The sequence below is a fragment of the Rhincodon typus genome, chromosome 8, assembly GCF_021869965.1.
Source record: "Rhincodon typus isolate 14 chromosome 8, sRhiTyp1.1, whole genome shotgun sequence".
Classification (NCBI taxonomy): domain Eukaryota; kingdom Metazoa; phylum Chordata; class Chondrichthyes; order Orectolobiformes; family Rhincodontidae; genus Rhincodon; species Rhincodon typus.
Genome location: NC_063339.1, coordinates 33,365,790 through 33,392,659, shown reverse-complemented (window position 1 = coordinate 33,392,659; position 26,870 = coordinate 33,365,790). Strand labels below are relative to the sequence as shown.

Below are 26,870 nucleotides of genomic sequence, written 5' to 3'. Positions count from 1 at the left end.
AGGGAAAAGACCTTGTCTATTTACTCATGCCCCTCATGATTTTATAAACCTCTAGAAGGTCACCCCTCAGCCTCCGACGCTCCAGGAAAAATAGCCCCAGCCTATTCAGCCTCTCCCTGCAGCTCAAACCCTCCAACCCCGCCAACATCCTCATAAATCCAAAAGTGGCCGAACCAATGTCTTGTACAGCTGCAACATAAACTCCCAACTCCTATTCTCAATGCATCGACCAATAAAGGCAAGCATACCAAACACCTTTTTCACTATCCTATCTACCTGCATCTCCACCTTCAAGGAACTATGAACCTGCACTCCAAGGTCTTTGTTCAGCCATACACCCCAGGATCTTATCATTAAGTGTATAAGTCCTACCCTGATTTGCCTTTCCAAAATGCAGCACCTCACATTTATCTAAATTAAACTCCATCTGCCACTCCTTGGTCCGTTGGCCCATCTGATAAAGATCCCGTTGTACTCTGATGTAACCTTCTTCACTGTCCACTACACCTCCAATTTTAGTGTCATCTACAGACTTATTAACCAATCCTCCTATGTTCAAATCCAAAACATTTATATAACTGACAAAAAGCAGTGTATCTAGCACCGACCCTTCTGGCACACCGCTGGTCACAGGTCTCCAGTCTGAAAAGCAATCCTCCACCACCACCCTCTGCCTTGTAAGTTCCAGCTAGTTCTATATCCAAATGACTAGTTCTGCCTGTATTCCATCAATATAACCATGCTAACCAGTCTACAATGAGGACCCTTGTTGAATGCCTTACTGAAGTTCACATAGATCACATCCACCTCTCTGCCGTCATCAATCCTTTTCATTACTTCTTCAAAAAACTCAATCAAGTTAGTGAGATACAATTTCCTACACACAAATCCATGTCAACAATCCCTAATCTGTCTTTACCTTTCCAAATATATCCGTCTCGGTGTGCAAGTCACTAAGGAGGCATTATGTCTGGCAGAAGCATGGATACTCATAAGGTGGCCCTCTTCAGTGAGCACTCCAACAGATTCAAGGCTCTGACTTGTTCTTTGTGGTTAGATTTTCTCTTGTTAGAGATGGTTATTGCCTGGCACTTATGTGGTGTGAATGGTACTTTTGACTTGTTTGTCCAAAACTGGATTTTGTCCAGGTTTCTTCATATGGACATGGGCTGTTTCAGTATATGAGATATGAATGGTGCTGAATATCATGTATTCATCAGCAAACATTCCCACTTCTAACCTTGTGATGATAGGGAAGATTATTGATGAAGCAACCGAAGATGGTTGAGACTTGATGACTTCCGAGGAACTCCTGCAGTGATGTCATGGGCCAAAGATGACTGACCTCCAACACCCACAGCCATCTTTCTTTGGTATGACTCCCAACTAGCAGAAAGCTTTCCCCATATTTGTATTGACTCCAATTTTGCTCAAGCTCTTTAATGCTACACACAGTCAAATGTGGCCTTGATGTCAAGGACACTCACTCTTACCTCACTTCTCTTTTGTCTACACTTGAGCCAAGACTGTAATGGAGTGAAGAGCTGAGTGGTCCTGGCACAACCCAACTGAGCATCAGTGAGAAAGTTATTGCTAAGAAAGTGCAGTTGTCTGGCACTGTTGAAGATCCCTTTCAAAACTCTACTGATGATTAAAAGTAGGCTGACGGGGTGGGAATTGAATAGGTTGGATTTGTATTGCTTTTTGTGTAGAGGGCATACATAGGAAATTTTCCACATTGCCTGTGTCGTAGCTGTATTGAAAAGATTAGCTAGGCTTGTATTAAGATCTGGAGCCAATGTCTTCAGTTATGTTCTGGGAAAATTGTCAGGGTCCTCAGATAGAAAGAAAAACTAACTGGAATGCATGTGGAATAGCCTTCTCTAAGTAGCAACATAAACGACATGGGCTGCAAGCTTGTCAACTGAGCATACCTGCAAAACCTGAAAGCTATCACTTGAAAACAGTCAACAAAACCACAGACATATGTTCATGTTGGTTTCACTGAGTTGAAGCTGCAAGTTTAGTTATTTTGGATTGTATATCTTCAATTGATTCCGTGTATCATTGGTATGACCAGTATTTGCAGTCATCCCTAATTGCTGTTGAACTGAGTAGGGTCCTGGGCATTTCAGACGTCAACTAAATTGCTGTAGGACTGGAGTCATGTGTAGGCTGGATCAAGTAAGGATGGCAGATTTCCTTCCTTCAAACATACTAATGAACTAGATTCATGGTCACCATTACTGAGACCAGCTTTATATTCTGAACTTATTAATTGAATTCAAATTGAACCAGTTGCTTTGTTGGGATTCAAGCCTGTCTTCCCAGAGCATTAGCTTGGGCCTTTTGGATTGCTAGACCAGTGGACGTTGGAGAGATTCTGATGTGATCAAAAGATACAATGGCGATGATTGATGTTTCATAATATTTGTTTGCCCAAAATGGCTTACTGTAGAATTGATCTTTATCAATGGAAGCATTTTTCCATCAGATGATTTTTTTGCAACTTTTGTTCACAAGACACCCAAAATCAAACGGAAAAATTGACAGGCTGCACACTCAAAATGTGAAATAGTCACAAGCGTACTGGTTTCCATTATGGTTCTGTTACTTTACTCATCTTTACCGTGCATCAGCAAGCAGTGGCAGGTTTTTAAAAAATCATTTTATTGCATGATGTAATTGCCGATTTTCTTAATTTTTTAAAGCCGTTGATCAGGCTCAATTTTGGAGATGGTTGATGTCACACAAGTGTGTCTGGGTGGGGAGAAGTTGCCGTACCTAGATTGTGTAACTTAACACCGGTAGTCCCCCGAGAGAAAGCATTATCGTGTCAATTACGCTCTAGAAGCTTTTCTCACAATGAATGTTAGCTCTGAGAGAATGTTCCAGAATCTGAATTTAAAGCAGCCATTACATTGCCGCGCCAGTTGCAAGTTAAATATTCTCATCTGCCTCCCCCTTTACCTCATCCATAACTCTCCTCCTTCCCTCTACGGCTGTGATATTATCAATGGTGATCTGGCTGCAAGACCCATCCACTAAGCTTCAGTGTCTCATGGACATCATAGAATTACACGAATTGTTGCATTGAAACATGAAATTCAACCAGTTTAACCGTCAATTGAGATGCTCAATCTGAGATGGATAAAAAATTATATTCTGATTTTTAAATAGCTTTAAAGCATAACTAATCAGTGCCACCAATTATTTTAAACGACTTTCTTTCATGTGACATTAACGATCGCATTATTTCAAACTCGAAGTCATTTAAGAAGAACTTAGAGTCAGGTTAAGGTTTTGACAGATGCCTATATCGAAACAACAAACGGTAGTACTCCGTCCCGCATTCAGAAATGTTATACTAGTAACGTGTTTTGTTGCAAAACATTTTTGTTTACGGAGAAGCACTATTCATTTTATATTCAGTCAGTGATGAAGACGTCACCTCATCCTCATCTCGGAACGGCTCAGAAAATTCCAGCAACTTGAGGGGCTGTGACTCATTCAAGGGCTTTCCGCATTGCCGACCGCCACGCAGCGCGCTCCCCGCCTTCAAACCGCTGAATGGCCCATTCCCGATTTGGAACGCCGCACGCTGAGGCTCTCAATTGGTCACTGCCTCTGTCAATCAATGGAAAGCCCCGACCAATGTTCGAGATGTTTCTCGAAGTTCGATTCTGGCGAAGACGAGGCGCCGTATATAAACCGGTTCGCCGCCTTTTCTGCCCGCATTACCTAAGGTGTAAGCTGTAGTATACAGAGGAAGCAGTTGCGCTTCTTGTCATAAAAGGAATCGCGGAACGCGAGCGTCCTTAAGGAAAGGTAAAAAAAATGAAGGTGGCAATAGATAATTAGCGAAGTATGATGTTAGTAGCTACAGCCTTTTAGTTAGGCTGTTTAGCTTAATTTTGTAAACCGCTTGTATTTGACTTCAGATTACCGAGTCATTTTACCGCGTGTAGGAATGTTCTGGAAGAATTTTTTTTTTTGTTTCGTGTAGTTAAATCTTTTTAAAGCGAAAAAATCTGTAGAAAAGGACGTTTTCATCGAACGATAGCTTTATTACTGTCGGTTCTTTGTCAACGCGTTTTTATCGCGCTAAGGCTTCTGGTAACCCTGAGACTTTTCTAGAAGCTTGTTCTAGTGGGTGGAGTCAGCCTGCGCATGTGGAGACGCTCGGCTGCTACCACAAAAATCAATTATCCCTTCAGATTTTAGTTTTAATAGTGGTCTCTTTTATAACTTGCTCATAAAACCTTTATCTCGCTTTCTTGTTATATGAACAACAGATGCCTGAAGAAACTCCAGTTGCCACGCAGGATATGCCAATGGAGGAAGAGACTGAGACTTTCGCCTTTCAGGCGGAAATTGCTCAGTTGATGTCTCTGATCATCAATACATTTTATTCCAACAAAGAGATATTTCTGAGAGAGCTTATTTCCAATTCCTCTGATGTAAGTGACTTTAATCCAGATGTCAAATTTTGATATTGCTTTGGCATTAGCAATAAAGTTTTAACGTCATTTCTGAATTCAAGATGTTGATCTATTTGTGTTTAATCTACTTTCACAGCATGATCTTAATTGAGTTGTATAAGAAAACCCTAAAAGTTGTAGGTATGACATTCTTTGCCCCCATACCCCCACCTTCCAAGGGTGGGTATGCTCTCAATAAATTTAAATAATGCAAGTGCAGTACACATGAAAGAAGATGGCAGGGTCCATATCACTGAAAGTGACATGTTAGTTATTCTTGTGCTCCAGTAAATGAGCAGTAAACTCTTGAAAGAATTTCTAAACTGAAAAGGAAAGAAAAGTACTAACTTCAAAGTGAGCATTTTTTATTAGTTTTTAAAACTGTTTTGACTCTTGAAGAATTCAGCTATATGTACCAAGAAAATCCCAGAATGCAGTTGTGTAACTCAAGGTTTCTAATACCAGCATTCTTCAATCACATGATAGAAACATGAAATTTCTAATTCTATGAATATGTATCTCTAGTTAAGATAACTGAAGTTAAAATGGTAGTGAATATTCTACTGTCTTGGGATTAAAATTGTTCTGATATGCAATCTAATGCTGTGAGTAACAGGACTATCTTAAGTCCTTGAGTTCAACTTGTTAACTATACCTTCAATCAAATATTAGAAAAAAACTTGCATTAATGCAATATTTCTGTTTATTGAGAAGTCTGTTATCCACTGTATTTAAGGATATTGTCAAGTTTTAAAACTATATCATTAGCTTCCCTTGAGTGATGGAGAACAATTTTCTTGCTGTTGTATCAGCATTGAAATGCTGAGCTGAGATTGGATTTTATTACTGTTTTGAATTGTTATGGCAAATTGTCATGTAAATGAACTTTTTTAGTAGAAAACTCCAGTCTGATGGTCTTGCTAGCAACCAGTATTGTCTAATCCCTAGTTATCACTGAAGCTTTTTGAACAAATACCTTTTTTTTTAAAAAAGTGGGAGTTTTAGAATTCTTCCCCTATCCCCCTGTACTAGAAGAGTCATGACACTGTTACCGTATGCATCCCTGTATACTTTATTAGATTTGAATGAATAAACTAATAACTAGAAATGGGGAAGTTTTGAAACTCTCTCAATTGAATGAGCTACTCCAAACACCATAGCTTCTGATAATTCTGTGTAGCTGTGGTATTATGTGACTTTAGTTCCATGATTTATGGTCAGTGATGGTTTTCTTTTTCTTCAAGATGTTAGAAAATTTCTGGTAACAGCCTATATCAGAACAGGTAGCGAACCTATCTTCGAGTGACTCCTTTGGTAAGCTATAGCCTACCCACCTGGATAGTCTTGACTTCCATTTTAAATGGACTTGGATTCTTTGACTCCATGGACTCTCCTGATTGACCAATCTGATGCTAATGAAGCATTATAAACTTGAGGAAATAGCTTGTATAAAAGCCATACTTTCATACTGTATGAAATAGTACAGTTTGAAGTCAGCAATCTATTTTCCATCAAGAACTGTATTCATTAACCAAAGTTTGCACAAGACAATATTGCAAAAGAACTAGTCACCTGATCTTCTCTGATCCTTTGAAGATATTGGTGGTACTTTTGTACAGTCCCAACAGATTTCAGTCATCCACTATAGAAAGCTCAAATGATTTTATTTGCTTTCTGGTTTATAGTGGTGACCCATTTTTCTAGTATAACCCTCTTTGGATGTACCACAACATATACAGTTCCACTCAATTAAGCAGTTGAAGCAGTCTAGAAACTTTGGTGTGCAAAGACATGTTGGGTCTGCTAGACCCTGCATTGTGTGCCTGGATTGAACTCCTTATTTTCTAGGGTAGAACTTCAAAATCAATCTTGATACTGTTGGGTCAACTGTACCTCCAACCTCCATCTTCATCCCTATAGTGCTGAAGAAATCTGGTTTCTAAGGTTCTCATTGGGTCAGCTATTAAATTGATTTCAAGTACAGGGTTAGATGACGGAGAACTGGGTTCTTTCATCCCAACTAATGTAATTTCTTAGTTGAGCCCTGACTTGTGTCTCAACATGGACCCAGTCTTTTGATTATCGTAGGAACTGCCAATGCTGGAGAATCTGAGATAACAAGGTGTAGAGCTGGATGAACACAGCAGGCCACGCAGGAAAGCTGACGTTTCAGGTCTGGACCCTTCTTCGGAAGAAGGGTCTCGACCCGAAACGTCAGCTTTTCTGCTCCTCTGATGCTGCTTGGCCTGCTGTGTTCATCCAGCTCTACACCTTGTTATCCCAGTCTCTTGAATCTGGATAATGGCAAACTGGCACCATTCTTAACAGACTCAGAAGGAGACGTTTAGTCCTTTTTTTATGCTGTTCTAAAGAACTATCCAGGCTAATCACAGCTTCTAGCTTTTGGTTCAACGCTTCATATGCCTATTCAAATCACTTTTTGAAATGTGATTCCAGTTAGCTTCTAGTCTTACCATTTTAGTTGCAGACTTCATGGCTCAAATATTCAATTTCCCCGTGGCCTCCTGTCCTAAACAACAGCAAGGACACTATTTTCTCCAACTAAAATTATTTTTATCTGATGCCATTACATCCTACTTGTAATTGTAAACCAGAAATGTAGTGGTACTGCAGCTGTTGGGCCGAAGGGCCTGTTTCCATGCTGTATTACTCTGACATCTGTGCCCAATGTTCTCTTCCATTAATGGAAGTGTCCCTCGAGGTTTTTTACTTTCTACTACTGAGTCTTGTATTTAACTATTTCATCTGTCCATGGAGCTCTGCCGAAAATCTAGCAAGTTGTATGGACTCAAAGTGCAACTCATTAACCCTTCTCTTGTCCACTTAAAAGACAAGCAAGCCAGGCAAACCATAATTCTATGAACAAATGTGCTGACTGTTGGATCCACATTTCTAACTAAATGACCATGTCAAATGATAGTGGTTTGTATTTCTGTTAACAGCCTTTCTCCAAGAAGTTCACAAACTTGGAGGTGCTGTAAAGAATACTTGTCTATAATAAGCACTTTGGAAGTACTTTGCATGAAAACAATGCCCATTATTTGTCTTAACTTTAAAACCAGCTAGTAACCAAATACTTGTGTAAATAATTCTAAGTTTGATCACAGCCCCAGAATTGCACATTCAGTTGATTGTCAAAGCAGCAAGGATATACGTTGAATTTTGAAAGTTAAGGAATGTGTTTTTTTTTCAAAGGCTCTTGACAAAATTCGCTATGAAAGCTTAACTGATCCAAGCAAGCTGGATTCTGGCAAAGAACTGAAGATTGACATTGTTCCAAATCAAAAGGAGCACACTTTGACTATTCGGGATACTGGTATTGGAATGACCAAAGCTGACCTTATTAACAACCTAGGTACCATTGCCAAGTCTGGAACAAAAGCATTCATGGAGGCCTTGCAAGCTGGTGCAGATATATCAATGATTGGGCAGTTTGGTGTTGGTTTCTATTCTGCTTACCTAGTTGCAGAAAAAGTAACAGTCATCACAAAGCACAATGATGATGATCAGTATGTCTGGGAATCATCTGCTGGAGGGTCGTTCACAGTTAGACTAGATCATGGTAAGTAACTTGGCAGAAAATATCAATTTTATAACCTTCAATTGAACTTGGATTTTTGTTACATGCTCCCTGGTACAATATAAGATTTTGAAGTCTCATTTAAGAAATGAGACCATCTTAGCTTAAATTATCTCTTACACTAAATATTTCATTAGTTTGAGATTTTAGCATAATGTTCATATTAGTACTGGTTTGGCTTTCTCAAAAGGTGAAGACATTGGCCGTGGAACTAAAGTAATCTTGCACTTGAAGGAAGATCAGATGGAATATATAGAAGAAAAGAGAATCAAAGAAATAGTGAAGAAACACTCGCAGTTTATCGGCTACCCTATCACTTTATTTGTAAGCACTTTTCTTTCTTACTGTGACTTCGGGAAACCAATTCAAGTGAGCATATTTGTCTAATCAATCTAATCCAAGATTCACTAATAACATTTAGGAAACCTTTTTAAACAGGTGGAGAAGGAGCGAGATAAAGAGATCAGTGATGATGAAGGGGAAGAAAAAGAGGAGAAGAAAGAGGATGATACTGCAGAGGAAGAAGACAAACCAAAAATTGAAGATGTTGGATCAGATGAAGAAGAAGATGAAAAGAAAGAAGGTGACAAGAAGAAAAAGAAGAAGATTAAAGAAAAATATATAGATCAAGAAGAACTGAACAAGACCAAGCCCATTTGGACAAGAAATCCTGAAGACATTACCAATGAAGAATATGGAGAATTCTACAAGAGTCTGACAAATGACTGGGAGGAACATCTGGCAGTAAAAGTAAGTGTACTGTTACACTAATTTATCCAGTGGAAAACATTGTTACCAGGAAGTCAATTTTCCAATTGACTAATTACAACTCTGTTTACAGCACTTTTCTGTTGAAGGCCAGCTGGAGTTCAGGGCATTGCTCTTTGCTCCAAGACGTGCACCATTTGATCTCTTTGAAAATAGAAAAAAGAAAAACAACATTAAGCTGTATGTGCGCAGAGTCTTCATTATGGACAACTGTGAAGAGTTAATTCCTGAATATCTCAGTAAGTATTAGGGCAGACTTGCCTAATGCAAGCTCATGGTGGGTGTAATTTCTCATGTATGTTCTTGATGCAAGCTTTAAATGTGAACTTCTTCCCCAAGATTTCATCAAGGGGGTGGTGGATTCTGAAGATCTGCCCCTTAATATTTCCCGTGAGATGTTGCAGCAGAGCAAGATTCTAAAAGTAATTCGTAAAAACTTGGTCAAGAAATGCCTGGAGCTCTTCACAGAATTGTCAGAGGACAAAGAAAACTACAAAAAGCTCTATGAGCAATTCTCCAAAAACCTTAAGGTGAACATAGATCTTTTTTAAACAATAAGTTGGTATTGATTTTTAGTAGACTTGGGGGTTTTTTTTACTTAATTGTCAACGACTGTACCTTTTTTGAGGTCTTTTAAAAAGTGTCCTGACACTTTATCACTGAACTTTTTTTTTTTAAACTTGATGTGATGTGATTTCATAGATGTTTTTGATCTGCCACTCTTTGACCAAGTGCAGCATCAAATTAACTTTTTTAAAGTCAAATCCCATCCTAAAATCTAACTATAGATTGTAGCCACCTGCTAGTTCCACTATTTCTTGCCTATTCCAACAATAAGAATTAGTTTGTTTTTTTTTTAAACTGATTTTAAGTCTGACAAACTTGACTAAAGCACCTCCCTTTAGGAATATGCTAACCTTTAAATTCAAAACCAACTTTTAATAGCCTTCTGGTCTCAACTCAAACACTTAGTCTGGGTATTTTAAATCTTCAATTTAAAGTGCATTTTCCAGGACTTCTCCCAAAAGAGATCCTGTAACTTTTTTTTTTAAATCATGCATTTGAGTGAACCATGAAGATGCACACCAACAATCCAGGAGTTTTACGATTGCACTCTTATTTGTCAACAAATGTACTTTGTTTCTTGCACCACTTAATGTGCAAGAACAGATGACTTTGTTTGTTTGGTTTGTTTGTTGTAACAGGTGTCTCCTATTTGTGTGAATAACCAACCTTGCTCTTTCCCCACAACACTTTTCTCAGCTTGGCATCCATGAGGACTCCCAGAATCGCAAAAAACTTTCAGAGTTGCTCCGGTACCACACTTCAGTGAGTGGTGATGAAATGGTATCTTTGAAAGATTATGTCTCCCGAATGAAGGACAACCAGAAACACATCTACTACATAACTGGTATGTAAAATGTACATCGCATGTACAGAATGACTCCTGGAGTGTATACTATGCAGGATTAGTCACTAAATTTGTTTCTAAATTTTTAGGTGAAACCAAGGATCAAGTAGCCAACTCTGCTTTTGTGGAGAGGCTAAGAAAACATGGATTGGAGGTGATCTACATGACTGAGCCAATTGATGAATACTGTGTGCAGCAGCTGAAAGAATTTGATGGGAAAACTTTGGTCTCTGTAACAAAAGAGGGTTTGGAACTCCCAGAAGATGAAGAGGAGAAAAAGAAGCAGGAAGAAAAGAAGGCAAATTTTGAGAATCTGTGCAAGATTATGAAGGACATCTTGGAGAAGAAAATTGAGAAAGTATGTTTGTCTGGCTTTTAATTTTCTGGATAGTAGACTGCTGAGTGTTGTTTGAAGCTTCTAGCTTTCCCTGTGATATAACCTGGAAGATAGCTTACTTAGATGAAGATATTTAATTTCTAGCTGCAGTAAATCATGCAGATGAGGGCCACCAGCTCAAATGTCCTCGCTAACACCTGTTCCTAAGTGGCTTGGAACGCTTGACTTTGTGTGGCGCTAGAGAATTGAGATTGGGTTTTTGTGGGTGTCACTTTTTTTTTTCTGAACATCAAAGCCGTCTGGAGAGTGTAGAGCTTTAGCAGTGAGGACAATAAAATTGACCATCCAAGTTAAGACTGGGGGAAAATTTGGAGTTGATTTTGAAGCAGTTCAAAGAGCTTTTTTGAAACCTCCCATGGGTCAAAGGATTGTCATCATGTTAGGTCTGGAGTAAACTTGCAGACCAGTTAGAAATGGCTTTTGGGCCTCTTGGGAGTGACATTAGTCTACAGATGATGAAACAATTGCCCATGCCTAAGGGGCAAAATGTTCAATTATCCTATCCTTTTTCCATTCTGTAATCACCCTTTTTCCAAACCTTCTTCCCCCTTCCAGGTAACTGTTTCCAATCGCTTAGTTGCCTCTCCATGTTGCATTGTGACCAGTACTTATGGGTGGACTGCCAACATGGAAAGAATCATGAAGGCTCAGGCACTTCGCGATAACTCCACAATGGGTTACATGGCAGCAAAGAAACACTTGGAAATCAATCCTGATCACCCTATTGTTGAAACACTACGGCAGAAAGCAGAAGCTGACAAAAATGACAAGTCAGTGAAGGATCTGGTCATTCTTCTTTTTGAGACTGCCCTTCTGTCCTCTGGCTTTTCATTGGAAGATCCACAGACTCATGCTAATCGCATCTACAGGATGATCAAACTTGGTCTTGGTAAGCATCTTGACACAACCAACCCCAGCACACTTTTTTTTAATGGGAAGCAGGATATTTAGAAGCTTGTATTTTATGTAAGACATGATTTCCAGCATCTGACTGATTTCTTTTTGTTAGATGGTGGTTCTGTTGTATGCAGAAGAATAATTTTATTTTGTTTTTTCCCTCTAGGTATTGATGAGGAAGATCCTGTCATGGAGGATGCGGGCCCAACAAATACAGAAGAGATGCCTCCACTGGAAGGTGATGATGATGATACATCACGAATGGAAGAAGTTGACTGAACAAAGAACAACCAACACTGATCTTATTCCTCCTGAAGAGCTGTTGCAGTCACTGTTTTAAAATTAGTAATGGACCACTGTAACAGTATCTCACTCCTCCTGTGAAGAGCAGTTGATGCTGCATTTCTGTGTAATATTCAGTACTAAACAGTTAACAATTGAGCAGATGTTGAGAAATAAACATTTAGTTTAAATTCTTTTACTGTCTTTTTGTTTAGTGTAAATGAATCAAATTTGACTTGTAACCAGGTTTGACTTTTTTAAAAAATACTTCATTTGCTCAGTGTCTAATCCAGTAGTCCAATCTTTAAATTGGATTTTACCTGGTTTCGGTGACTTGATGTTAAGTGGCCTTGCTAGTTGAAACATAGAGCAGAGTGGAACTAATAGCAGAAGAAAAGGTCACTTTTGTCAAAGGATTCTTCCAATACTTTCTGACTGATTAACAAGGCAGAGCAATGTCTTTCCTTCTGGTTCTTACTAGAATGGCAATTCCAATCCTGTTTGGATAGGGGTTCTCTTGGGTGCCATTTAATATGGGGCACTTTTTTAACCAGGAAAATGCTGATACTACTTTTTAAATTGAAACAAACATGGATTGACTGTCATTCCAATTTTTACTTTACAAGTCATTGCTGATTAGTCTCTGTTTATCCCTGTCATGCTTGTGATGTCACTTGCTCACTTTTGAGCAAGAAGGTTAGTAGTAATACCTTGACCTGATTTAAGGTTCAAAATAAACGGGCACAATTTTTGTAGTGACCAAGCTGTAGTCACTAAACTAGTAAAATCCAAGTAAGGTTGGAAAAAAGCAATACTAGCGAGAAGCTGAACATATTTAGTATCACTAAGAGGTTTTAAACTAGACAAATTTTAGACCTGGAAAACAAGTTCTTCCATAGCAACTTCCACAGGATAGTGGCTGCGGTGCTTCAGTACTCCACTAGAGCAAGAGTTTTGCACTTCGTACAGTCATATAGTCACTGCTCTAAATGTAGACATTTCTAACCAACCTGGTCAGCCATATTTATGCTGCCCACTGGGGACTGGGTTTAAGTTCCATCTTCTGTCTGCTTCAGAGGTAAGAACACAACAAACAAAGTCAAATGTGCTAACTTGTACAAAAATTGGATCTCGGTTGTAACTAATATTACTGTTTTGTAGTCACCATTATTGATAATCCCAGTGATGTTATTCCAAGAACATTTTGAGCAGATTGTCAGAAGTTGGGCTAAGGTGTCTGGTTAAGTTTAAGGTGGTGTTTTTTTTTCTATGGAGATTCAAAGCAATTTGCTTTCTTTTCTTTCGTGTTAGTCATGGGTTGGGCTGAACATATTTTTCAGGATAATCTGAGCTATAGTTTTAGTTGAAATCAATACCTTGGAAGTTTTTGGGTTTTTCAAATTGGTGCTCAGATGCAAGAATTTGTAGAACACCAGCTTTCTTTGCTAGGAATGATTTAAATGTCAACTTTTGTTCTAAGCGGTTTCCTGTTCAGATTTGTCATTTTGCACCTCCAAAGCAGGTGTGACTTCAGGTTGGACCTCCAGTCGGAGGCAGGGGCACTACTGCTATGCCCGCCCTAGAAATGTTCTGAAGCCACAATACTGTTCTGTTCTTTTTTTTTTTTTATTGGCAACCTGTGTTTAAAGCATTGCTTGTAAACACAAACACAAGCAGCACTGGGAAGAACAGGAGCAATTTGGAAGATTTGCAGACTGAAGACACTAACAAAAGTGGTGTGTTTGTTTGTTGAAATGCTAAGGAGTAAATGTCTAACACCAAGCATTGATGTGATGAACATTTTTGGGCTCATACCAGATAATGGCCAAAAGCAGTCAGACAAGATGTTGGTTTTTTTTTTAAAGTGTGAAGAAACCTTGTGGGGAGGGGGGAAGATGAGGAAAGAAGTAATGTATGGTGACCACGTCTGTCAAAGGTGACAGGCTGTGACAGTAGTTAGCAAAGTATACTCTGCACTTAGATAATTTGGAGAAAATGAGTGAATTCAGTTCTGATTATCAAATGTGGGGAAGGATGAGAGTGTGCAATGGTTTTTGGATTGCTTCTGAAGATAAGGTGAAATGTTTTGGAGAAGCCGGAGTTCTTGTAGCAACGGGGGTTTGAGAGATTTCGTTAGTGTGCTGAGACCATAACTGGTTTAGAGATGGCAAACTGATGGCATCATTAACTGATGGTACAAAAACTGGATAATTAGGAGTGAGCTAATGAGTGGTATGATCTGAAACTATCTGCTAATGAGAGTGGTGGAAGAAACAATGATTTCAAAAACAAGTTGCATACACTTGAAATAAACTTGCAGGGGAACAGGTGAGAATAGTATGGGATTAACTGGATAGATTGGCTAGGAAAAGGGAAAGGTTTGAAGGGATATGGGCCAAATGTAGGCAATGGTTCTGTTTTAAGAAATCTGGTTGGTAAGGATGAGCTGGACCAAAAAGCTTGTTGTGTGCTGTATGTCCCCTGTGCCATAACTGTTTAAATGTATTTAGTGCATTATAAGTCTTACTTTGCTTGGTCAAAGTAAAGACAATGTCAGCCATGTTTATAGAAATCTCTGGGATAATACCAAGTTTGAATTTTCCTTTTTAAGAATCTTGAATTAAAATATCCACTAAACCATTTTCCAGAATAAGCAATGCCAGACTTTGAGCTATCCCTTCATAACGCAATTGCAGGAAGCCAGGTAATAGTTGGGTTGCATCTACATTAGACCATCTAATTAGTATCTTCATATCAACTCCCTTGCATCCATTTTCTTGTAATTTTACATGTTGCTCCTCCTAAATACCAATATTTAGGTAGCTTTCCATCCTGACACTTTTATATTCATTGGAGTGTGTCAAGATTTATTCTGCATCCCGAGGTACCTTTTGAGAAGATGGTGTTGAGCTGCCTCCTTGAACTGCTGTAGTCAATTTTTGGTGTGGAAAGATTGTCTGTCATTAGGGAGGAAATTCCAGGATTTTGACCTGGTAATGGTGAAGGAACAGCAATATTGTTCCATGTCAGGATGATGATGAGTGGCTTAGAAGGGAACTTGCAGACATTGGTGTTCCCATGTATCTGCTGCCCTTGTCTTTTTAGATGGTAGTAGTTGTGGGTCTAGAAGGTGCTGGTACATTGCTACCGAGTATCAACGGTGAATGTCCAATCAAATAGGCTGATTTGTCCTGGATGGTGTCAAGTTTCTTGAGTTTTACTGGAGTTACATTCATCCAGGCAAGTTGGGAATATTCCATCACACTCCTGACCCGTTTCTTATAGATAACAGGCAGGCTTTGGAGAGTCAGAAGGTGATTTACTCACTGGAGGATTTGTAGCCTCTGACTTGCTTGTAGTCAATGCTGACCTCTAGGGTGGTTAATGGCAACCCCACTCCCATAGTCCCCAAAGGATGCTGATAGTGATGGTGATGCTATGTCAAGATGCAATGCTCAGATTTTCTGTTGGAGATAGTCATTGCCTGGCACTTCCTTGTTGCACAAATGTTACTTGTCTGGGTCTTGTTGCATTTATAAATAAATGGACTGTTTCAAATCTGATAAACTATGAATGGTGCTGATCATTGTGCAATCATCAGCAAATACCCTCTCTTCATATCTAATGTTGGAAGGAAGATCACTGAAGCAAATGGAAATGGTTGGGCCTGCAACACTATCCTGAGGACTTCCTGCAGAGATGTCCTAGAGATGACTGACTTCTAACAACCACAACCCTCTTCCTTTTGCTTATGTATGACTCCAACCAGCAGATTGCTTTCCCAGAGATTCCCTTTGACTCCAGTTTTGCTAGGGCTCCTTGTTACTGGACGCTAAGAAATGCAGCCTTGATGTTAAAGGCAGTCAGTCTCACCTCAGCTCTGAAATTTAGCTCTTTTGTCCATGTTTGAACTAAGGCTGTAGAGATTGGAAGCTAAGTGGCCCTTGAAGAATCCAAACTGAGCATAATTTAGCAGGTTATTGCTAAGCTAGTGTTGCTTGATTGCACTGTTGATGAAACTTCCATCACGATTGAGAGTGTACTGATGGAATAATAATTGGCTTGGTTGGATTTTTCCTGCATTTTGTGTGCAAGACATATCTGGGCAATTTTCCACATAATTGGATAGTTGCCAATAGTGAAGCTGTATTGGATCAGCTTAGCTCGGGGCTCTGGAACAAATGTCTTCAGTACTGTTGCCATCATGTCAGCAACATAGCCTTTGCAGTATCCAGTGCCTCATGCTGTTTCTTGATATCACATGGAGTAAATCCAATTTGCTGAAGAATAGTACCTGTGTTGCTGGGGATCTATGGAGGAGGCTGAAATGGATCATCCACTTAGCACTTCCGCCTGAAGATGTGCAAATAATTCAGCCTTATCTTTTACGATGATGTTCTGGGCTCCGTCATTGAGAAAGGAGATATTTTACTGAAACTTGTTCTTCAGAGAGTTGTTTAATTTTTCATCACTACTTATGACTGGATGTGGCAGAACTGCAGGGGATAAATCTGATTGATAGCTTGTGCTATTCATTTTAAAATCAAAAATCATCCCAGAATTTCCTCCTGGTTGTTCTATAGTTTATACCCAAATACTGGATTTTCACTTTTGAGGTCTGCAATTTCACTTGCATTTGTCAGTGTTAAATGGTCTTCAACTGAACAGTTCATTTTTACTAACCCAGCTTATTATGGGCACCCCTCACACACCACCTTGCCCTTTTATGCTATTGGCAAAGTTAGCACATTTTGCTTCAGTGCTCTGACTGAAATCATCTTTGGACTTTAAAGTAGCAATGAGCTGTTGGTATCACCTTAGCATACTAGTGCAAGCCTATTCAGAACCAATCTGCTTCAATGTTTCTGCAGTCATTACAATTAAAACAAAATTGCAAGTATGCTAAGTTGGGAGCAACTGCCTTTTGAGGAGATGGTCCTTTACTGTAAAACAGCAATAGAACCAAGGTCTTTGACAATAAGACCATAAGATATAGGAGCAGAATTAGGCCACTTAGCTGACCAAGACTGCTCCACCATTTCATCATGCCTGATATGTTTCTCAACCCTATACCCCGCCTTCTCCTGTAACTTGATTCCTTTACTAATCAAGAACCTAAAGACACTCAATGACTTGGCTTCCATGGGCCTTCTGTGGCACAGATTAACCATCTACTGACTGAAGAAATTCCTCGTCTCATTTCTAAAAGGTCAACCCTTCACTCTGAAGCTATGCCTTCAGGTACAAGTCCCTCCTACTAGTGGAAACCTCTTCTCCACATCCACTGTATTCGGGCCTGTCAGTATTCTGTAAGTTTCAATCACATCCCCCATCATCCTTCTAAACTCCATCGAGTACAGTTCCAGAGTCCTTAACCATTGGGTAATAATTGTTAAAATTGCATTTTATGGGAGTGTACAGTAGACTGGAACCTGATGTACTGTTCAAGAGTTTTTAATTTTGCTGCTACAAAGGATTAAAAGTACTGAAGGATTGTTGCTTCTTTGTGGGGAGAAACAATAGAACCGGCATATTCTTATATTTTCTTACTGAATCTATTAATGGTTTAAGTTATGCAGTGTTACAGACATTTTTAGAAGAGACCCTAACTACAGTTAAAGATAATCACAAGTAAAACTATTTTGACTTCCCAAGGGTAAGGACCTGACCTGAATTGTGATCAAAGAACAAACTTGTATGGCTGCACCATTTGGTCAAACATTTGTGTTTTAATGTTGTTAAAATTAAAAAAAAAAAGTTTTGGCTAACTCTTTACCTTTTAGGCCCAATAAAAACCATAACTATATACTTTTCTCATACTTTTGTTCAAAATGCCCTGCCTTCCTTGCACACAAAAATCAAAGCCTGATTCTCCAGTGTAGTGCTGAGGAAAGAATCCACCTTTGGAGGTGTAATCTTTCAGCTGAGATTTTAAGCTGAGACCACATCTGCTTGCATGAGTGGATATAAAAGGCCTCACAGTATTGTTTCAAATAAAAGCTTTGAAATTTTTTAGGTCTGTCCTGGCCAATATTTATCTCTCAACATCACAAATAAAGCAAAATATTGGGAATATGGGGCTGGGGAAAGAATAAAGGGAGGAATAAACTGGTTCATGTTTTGAAAGAGCTGGCATAAACTCAATGGGCTATATGGACTCCATCCATATTTTGTTACTCCATGACTTATATATATAAAGTTTTTTTTTTAAAGCAATCTCTTCATTTATTTCATTACGACTAAATCTAAAATCTCTATTTCAGTTATTCATTCAACTTCTATGCAGGGAGATTACACATACTTTCCACACACACAGGAAAAAACAAATTTTATACTGAAAGCATGACAGCATGAATCCTTGGTTTTCTTTGGTGGTCTGACATTTTCCTATGTTATTACCTGTATCTAGGTGTTTATTTACATCCTAATATAGTAATTTACTTGTAGCTTTATGCTTTAGGGCCAGTATTTGCCTTTGTACTCGGCATTACTTATATGAATGGTCACATTAATCTGTTCTTTTTGCTACCTTTATTTTGTAGTATTGATCTATTCTGTACTGTATTTAAAAATTTCTGCCATGTTCTTCCCTTCTGTGTTACATCGATGTACTGTCTTGTTTCTTGAATGTATGCTCAGTATTTATTTTCTTTTCCATTACAAGGTTCACCTCCATGTGGTCACTGTTGTAAGAAATGGCTGTTGGAGTGTTCCGGGGGGCACTCAGTAATTTGCTGATTTTTGGTGGTTCGAATCACCCCCAGATCCCTGGTTCTGTGACTGGACTTATTTAGGTAATGTGAAAGGAAGAAGGCAGTGGACAGGTGTTTAAGGGCAAAAGAACCTCTGTGTTTAAGGGCAAAAGAACCTCTGTGTTTATTTAAATACAAAAAAAGGTAAGTATAATACAAGAAATACATGTAAAAGCACTAAACAGTGAAATTAACACTATCAGTTATACAGAGGACAGTAATTAAATACACTGTTAAGTTAAACAGATTAAACACTATTAGAACCTAAACAGCAGTTTTAATCACAGAAATTTTCGTCAGGCTTCCTACCCATGCACTATCACCACCCGCCTTCCCCTCCCTGCTAGCTAGATTGGAAACTTTAGGGTCTCAGGAGTTGAAGCTCACCACTGAGGAAAACACGTTTTTGAAGTACAGCTGGCTGTTAAGGTTCTTGCTGTAGGTTTTCTTGGTTTGGAACAGGCCTCTGTCTGGAAGCTCTTCTTCAGATAATGCTCAGATGTCCTTTGTTCAGATGATGCCCTTGGTTTGGCTTCCCGATTCAGCTTCTGTGGTTCTTCGTTCCAAAGTTGCTTGTTAAGGCTGGAAAGCCTGTGGGGAAGCTATTTGTGCAGAAGCTTATTGTTGAAAAAGGCTCTCCTCCAAGGGAATTCGGGGCTGGTAGTTATACAGACAGTGTGCCCCGTTATCTCCTTTCAAATGTGTGTTGTCCATTGTGTTTCTGGTGTTTCGTTCTGAAGTCAATTGGCTTCCCGATAGTTAAGTGTATGTGTAAATGGATTTTGATTGAATCCGAACTCCAAACACTGCGGCACATCCGGGAGGGGAAGAAATACCTGGATGCTGTGTTCCAGGAGGCAGTCACACCTGGTAAATTAACTAATGTTAATTCGATCGGCGGGCAGGGACAGCAGTGTGTGACTGCGAGTGAGGTAGGTAGACGGACCCTGCAGACAGGAACACAGGAGCCGCAGCCCTTGACATTGTCCCACAGGTATGAGGCACTTGCTCCCTGTGTGGATGAGGAACAGGGCTGCAGGAAGGATGAGTCAACTGAGCATGGCACCATGGTCCAGGAGGCCATTCAAGAGGGGGGAGCAAAAAGACAGATTGTAGTTGTAGGGGATTGCATCATCAGGGGGATAGACAGTATCCTTTGCGAGCAGGATAGAGAATCCCGCATGGTGTGCTGCCTGCCTGGTGCCAGGGTGCGAGACATCTCTGACCGGCTTGAGAGGATACTAGAGAGGGAGGGGGAGGATCCAGTTGTTGTGGTCCACGTAGGTACCAACAACATAGGCAGGACTAGGAAAAAAGACCTGTTTCGGGATTATGAAAAGCTAGGAACAAAATTAAAAAACAGGTCTTCAAGGGTCATAATCTCTGGATTGCTGCCCGAGCCACGTGCAAATTGGCATAGGGAGGCGAGGATCAGGGAAGTAAACACGTGGCTAAAACAGTGGTGTGGGAAAGAGGGTTTCCTTTTCATGGGGCACTGGCATCAGTTCTGGGACAGGAGGGATCTATACCGCTGGGATGGACTCCACCTGAACAGGGCCAGGTCCAGTGTTCTGGCGAAAAGGGTAAATAGGGTGGTTAATAGGACTTTAAACTAGTAAGTAGGGGGAAAGGGAGAAGTGAGCGTAGAGGGAGAATAACAATTCATGTAAGACAAAGCAGCAGGTTAGCAGGTGACGAAGCTTCAACTCCATTGAAAATTAGGAAAAAAGTCAAAGGGAAGGAGAACTCAAGAGCTGTTAGTAATGGAGGTGATAGGACCCAAAAAGAAGGTGCAAAAACCGGCATAAGGGCACTTTATCTGAATGCTCGGAGCATTCGAAACAAGGTGGATGAGTTGATGGCGCAAATCATGGCAGATGGGTATGATTTAGTGGCCATTACAGAGACATGGTTACAGAATGGTCATGACTGGGAGTTAAATATCCAGGGGTATCAAACTGTTCGGAAGGACAGACAGGAAGGTAAGGGAGGTGGTGTTGCTCTGATTTTTAAGGATGATATCAGGGCAGTAGTGAGAGATGATATAGGTTCTACTGAACAAAACGTTGAATCCATTTGGGTGGAAATTAGGAATAGCAGGGAGAAGCAGTCATTGATAGGTGTGGTCTATAGGCCACCAAATAACGACATCGTGGTGGGGCGGGCAATAAACATAGAAATAGCTAATGCATGTAAAAATGATACAGCAATTATCATGGGGGTTTTAATCTACATATCGATTGGTCAAACCAGGTTGGTCATGGCAGCCTTGAGGAGGGGTTCATAGAATGCATCCGCGATAATTTCCTTGAACAATATGTAATGGAACCTACGAGGGAGCAAGCTATCCGAGATCTAGTCCTGTGTAATGAGACAGGAATAATTAATGATCTCACAGTTAGGGATCCTCTCGGAAGGAGCGATCAAGTATGGTTGAATTTAAAATATAGATGGAGCGTGAGAAGGTTAAATCCAGTACCTATGTCCTGTGCTTAAACAAAGGAGACTATGAAGGAATGAGGAAGGAGTTAGCTAAGGTAGAATGGGAGCAAAAACTTTATGGTGGGTCAATTGAGGAACAGTGGAGGACTTTCCAAATGATTTTTCACAGTGCTCAGCAGAAGTGTATTCCAGTGATAAGGAAGAACTGTAGGAAAAGAGAGAGCCAGCCATGGATGTCTAAGGAAATAAAGGAAAGTTTCAGATTGAAAAAAAAACACATACAAAAAAGCAGAGTAGTAGGAAACTAGTAGACTGGGAAATCTTTAAAGGCCAACAGAAAGCCACAAAAAAAGTTATAAAGAAAAGTAAGATAGATTATGAGAGTAAACTAGCTCAGAATATAAAAACAGGCACCAAAAGTTTCTATAAATATGTAAATCGTAAAAGAGTGGCGAAGGTAAACATTGGTCCTTTAGAGGATGAGAAGGCCAATTTAATAACTGGGAATGAGGAAATAGCCGAGACATTAAACAGTTATTTCGTGTCGGTCTTCACAGTGGAAGACACAAATAACATGCCAAAAACTAATGGCAAGAAGGTTATAGCAGGTGAGGACCTAGAAACTATCATTATCACTAAGGAGGCAGTGCTGGACAAGCTAATGGGGCTAAAGGTAGACGAGTCTCCTGGCCCTGATGAAATGCATCCCAGGGTACTAAAAGAGGTGATGGGGGAAATATAGCAAATGCACTAGTAATTATTTACCAAAATTCACTGGACTCTGGGGTGGTTCCCGCAGATTGGAAAACAGCCAATGTGACGCCACTGTTTAAAAAAGGAAGTAGACAAAAAGTAGGTAACTATAGGCCAGTTAGCTTAACTTCGGTAGTGGGGAAAATGCTTGAATCTATCATTAAGGAAGAAATAGCAAGACATCTGGATATAAATTGTCCCATTGGGAACACCCAGCATGGGTTCATGAAGGGTAGGTCATGTTTAACTAATTTGGTGGAATTCTTTGAGGACATTACTTGCGTGGTGGACAATGGGGAACCTGTGGATGTGGTGTATCTGGATTTCCAGAAGGCATTTGACAAGGTGTCACACAAAAGGCTGCTACATAAGATAAAGTTGCATGGTATTACAGGTAATGTATTGGCATGGAAAGAGGATTGGTTGACCAGAAGAAAGCAAAGAGTAGGGGTAAATGGGTGTTTTTCTGGTTGGCGGTCAGTGGCTAGTGGTGTGCCTCAGGGATCAGTGTTGGGACCTCAATTGTTTACAATTTACATAGATGATTTGGAGTTGGGAACTAAGTGTGGTGTGTCAAAATTTGCAGATGACACTAAGGTGAGTGGTAGAGCAAAGTGTGCAGAAGACACTGAAAGTCTGCAGAGGGATATAGATAGTCTAAGTGAGTGGGCAAAGGTCTGGCAGATGGAGTACAATGTTGATAAGTGTGAGGTCATCCATTTTGGTAGGAATAACAGCAAAATGGACTATGTTTTAAATGGTACAAAATTGCAGCACGCTGCTGTGCAAAGGGACTTGGGTGTCCTTGTGCATGAATCGCTGAAGGTGGGATTGCAGGTGCAGCAGGTGATTAAAAAGGCAAATGGAATTTTGTCTGCCATCGCTCGAGGGATGGAGTTTAAAAACAGGGAGGCTATGCTGCAGCTGTATAGGGTCCTGGTGAGGCCACACTGGAGTACTGTGTCCAGTTTTGGTCTCCTTACTTGAGAAGAGATATACTAGCACTGGAGGGGGTGCAGAGGAGATTCACTCGGTTGATTCCAGAGTTGAGAGGGTTGGATTATGAGGAGTGACTGAGTAGACTGGGCTTATACTCATTGGAATTCAGAAGAATGAGGGGAGATCTTATAGAAACATATAAGATTATGAAGTGAATAGACAAAGTGGAGGCAGGGAGGTTGTTTCCGCTAGCAGGCGAAACTAGGACTAGAGGGCATCGCCTCAAAATAAAGGGAAGCAGATGTAGGACTGAGGTCAGGAGGAACTTCTTCACCCAAAGGGTTGTGAATCTGTGGAATTCCCTGCCCAGTGAAGCGGTTGAAGCTACCTCGCTGAATGTTTTTAAGGCAAGGCTAGATAAATTTTTGAACAGTAAAGGAATTAAGGGTTATGGTGAGCGGGCGGGTAAGTGGAGCTGAGTCTCAAAGATCAGCCATGATCTTATTAAATGGTGGGGCAGGCTCGAGGGGCCAGATGGCCTACTCCTGCTCCTAGTTCTTATGTTCTTATGAAGTTGAATGTTTGGTGTCTGGGTAGCCTGTGCTGGATAGCATGAGGTGTAAAAGTTAGTTTCAGTCTAGATTCAACACAGTATGGAGCTGGAGGAACACAGCAGGCCAGGCAGCATCAGAAGAGCGGGAAAGTTGACGTTTCAGGTCAGGACCCTTCTTCAGAAAATGACTGCAGTTCTTGTTATCTTTCAGTCTAGAGTGTTAGGTTTAGTTGATTGTTCTGTTGGAGTGGAGGTGTAAATGAGAATTCCAGGCTGAACAATGGTTCCAAGCAGCCATCTCTCTGTTTGTGTATTTTTCCCAGAGCTCAGCCCAGCTGTCCCCTTTACTTTTACATCTAAAAGTTTTGAAAAGTCCAGGGTCTTGACTAGCATTTTAGATTATGGGAATTTTTGCTCAATCCTACACTATCTAATGAAACCTTAAGAAATGGTTGAATATTGCAGAAATAGCTCTCGTTGTCTCTCCCTTAATATGAAAAATTCTTCAGTCTTCCAGAACTGATGTGGATGCAAAATAGCAGTCATGATAGACTGACATTTTCTTCACACTGTTGTTTACATTTTCATCATGGCTGTTAATCGACCAAGGACACAACATAGAAGCTGGTGTTAACCATTGTGCGGGTGAAATTAATCCAGATGTCATTCCAAGAGATAAGGAAGGGGTTTCCTCAAGGACTAGGGTTGGGGTAGGAAAGCTTCATCTTAGCTACCTGTTTCTTGGTAATTGGATAATTGGGTGGGAACTTAATTTAATGAATCATTGGTATCAAGTACTCACCAATCTCCAAAAAAAACAGGCAGTAAAGAAGTAAACAGCATAGGTATGGGGAAGAAGCTTTTTTGGGTTTTTTGCTTTGGCTTAATTCACTCAACAGCCTCAACACATGCACGCGATTTTTTATGGCAGGCAGCAAAGACCAGGCTACTCTGCCTATCCATTCTGAGATGATGTCATGCCCAGTAAAGGTCATAATCTTAAAAATACATACTTTGTGTGGAATCTTCTGGAACTGACTTCTTGTTGAAATTGATATTGATGACTGCACAAGATGGGCACTGTGAGTTATCCAGCATGGTCTGTGAATTCAGAAAATACCATGCTATCTTGAAAAGACAGATTCCAGGCTACTGGTCTCAATAACCATTCTCTGAACCCATTCACAATGTATTTCCTGTCGTTAATGGGTTGTTCTGGAACAAAAACTGTTGGTGATTGAACCACCAGTAGGGATAAATGTCTGCAAACTATAATCCAGAATGTGGCAATCAAATTAACTCAACACTACATGTGAGAAAGGGAACTGTGAGAAACCATGTGGTAAAGCAGTCACTATTGCCCTTCCTTTCGATCTTAAGTGTTGTCTGCAGAAACACTGTATACAGAAACAATAGCAGCAGAAAGAGCATTTACATCCCTGCTTTAAGACTGCAGTTTAACATCATCAATTCTCTAAGCCTGTTCCTTTTCAAACCAACCTACTGGTAACAGGATTGCAGGTAATTTACTTTGTGAGCTGCAGAAAGTACACTCCTTTCAGAGAATACTGAAATGACTCTGATTTATGAATTTAGTTATTGAATTCACTTAGACTACACTTCTGAAGTGAAAACATCTTCTTCCTGAGACTCCAATGCATGTTTTCCAAGATGGACCAATCACTTCAAATTATGCCTAGTATTTTATTTATAAAGCATAAAAGTGCACTATTCTTGGTGAATGTACTTTTTTCTTGGGTGCATGTATCTTTAGATCTTTGGGGTGAAAGCATGAATAAATAAAATCCTGATCAGTTAAATGCAGGAAATATTTGCTGCTGATTATTCAAATTGCCCACACATTAAGGTGTTTAGAAACTCCTTCCTTTAAAAAAAACACACACACAGATTATGGACAATAAGGGAAGAGAATAGGTGTCTCATTTCTCTCTTGTCCTCACCTGTCACAGGTCATAAGCATCCCTTATTTACTCTAATTATGTGTTACATTTGAGCTATGTTTCTCAACACAACATATTAAATTAAACTGCCCTGTGACTCCTACTTATGTTTGAGTAACCTGTTAGCCTTGATAAAATCTTAGTGTTTTCAAAGTATTCTCTGGCTGATCTGCCTTACAGGTACATGGATAGAAAGGTTGAGAGGAATATGGGCCAAACACAGGCAAATGGGACCAGTTTAGGAATCCTGGCTGGCATGGATGAGTTGGGTTGAAGGGCCTGTTTCATGCTGTATGACTCCATGACTCTATCTCTCAGTAGTTACTTAATATTCAAAGCTGAGATGGACAGATGCTTAATCTAAGGAAATCAAGGGTTATGGGAAAAGACAGAAAATTGGAGTTGAGGATTATCAGATTAGCCATGATCTCATTGAATGGCAGAACAGACTTGGTAGGCTGAATGGCCTACACTGCTCCTGTGTTCTATGGTGGTGTGTTCTTATTCAACCCAATATTACCCAAAACCACGTGGGTACCTTAACCTGTTGTTCCATGTAAGAGTTCAATATTGTCTTTAGTTTTATGCTTTCATTTCTCTAGATTTCTTAGCTTGTTCACATGAAGTTGTTTATCCAGAACAGCTATATCTGCGGTTTTGATTACAAAGGAATCAGTCATATCCACTCTCCTCACATGTTGGTTAATAGCAAACAGTTAGAATCCATTCCCTCATATCCCTCAACTTTTTATGCCAAGTTTCTAGTTATGTGCACTTACCTGCTCTAAGTGCTTGCACTTGAACTTCATTGACCAACCCTAGCTTTGTAATACAACATTTAGCGTGTGTATCCTTTCTATGTCGTTCATTATTTTCTAAATCTGCTGTCCTTCATAGTTTAATCTAAATGACCAATTCTTTTACATCTTAATTTACACTTTTTACATCTCGTTTTACCTTTGTCTACTATTGCAGTTGGCCTCTGTACCATCTGTCCTCTCAGTCTTCCTCTACCTCTGTCAAAAACCTAATGCCAACCTGCTGACTGCATATGACAGAATTCAGAAATCAAACCTAGAACACACTCCAGAACAAATCAACGCCTTGCAGACCCTGTGTATCTTTCTTATTATGCACCCCGGTTATCTGTAAGATCGGCGCGTACGCACACAGACGCATAAAATTACATACCTACTTTTCAATATAAAAGAGTACCATTTCCTTTCTGATTTCCAGGCTGAGTTTTGTGGATGGTCCATTCCTGAATATGAGAAAGTGAGGTGTAATCTGGGAAGTACAGAGGAAATTGACTGATTTCCCTGCTCCTCTGATGCTGCTTGGTCTGCTGTGTTCATCCAGCTCTACACCTTGTTATCCACCATGCTATGTGTTCTCTTTCAATGTACGTAATTGGATCTAGAAAGGTGAAACTGAAGCAGAAAAGTGATATCTAACCCGTGTTCAATGAACAGAATGGAAGTGTCAAGCTGTTCAAAGCCGCTGGTATTAATGCATTATGATTATATTTCTCTTTGGAACTGGGGTGCAGGTGATTTATTTCCAATCTGTTCCCAGATGATTCTGTTTAAAGGGACAGAATTTGTCGAGACTATTCTCACCTGACCCCGTCCCC

The 26,870-nt window shown here is 39.9% G+C and overlaps 1 protein-coding gene across 1 annotated transcript; it reads left to right on the top strand.

Moving 5' to 3' along the window:
* The first annotated feature begins 3,651 nt into the window (after nt 1-3,651).
* Nucleotides 3,652-12,031, top strand: LOC109936404 (heat shock protein HSP 90-alpha). The gene is made up of 11 exons (XM_020535016.2): nt 3,652-3,828; nt 4,296-4,460; nt 7,698-8,064; nt 8,273-8,406; nt 8,521-8,832; nt 8,924-9,089; nt 9,190-9,380; nt 10,114-10,261; nt 10,351-10,619; nt 11,214-11,547; nt 11,722-12,031. Exons 2-11 carry the CDS (start codon nt 4,296-4,298, stop codon nt 11,832-11,834), a joined length of 2,199 nt encoding a protein of 732 aa, XP_020390605.1. The 5' UTR covers nt 3,652-3,828; the 3' UTR covers nt 11,835-12,031.
* Nucleotides 12,032-26,870: the final 14,839 nt, after the last annotated feature.

What these genes read in the sequence shown, in the direction of transcription:
- LOC109936404 (XM_020535016.2), top strand. Translation starts at nt 4,296, where the DNA reads ATGCCTGAAGAAACTCCAGTTGCCACGCAGGATATGCCAATGGAGGAA. An exon ending in AATTCTCCAAAAACCTTAAG is followed by an intron (nt 9,381 to 10,113) that starts GTGAACATAGAT and finishes CACTTTTCTCAG; the next exon opens with CTTGGCATCCATGAGGACTC. An exon ending in GATGATCAAACTTGGTCTTG is followed by an intron (nt 11,548 to 11,721) that starts GTAAGCATCTTG and finishes TTTTCCCTCTAG; the next exon opens with GTATTGATGAGGAAGATCCT.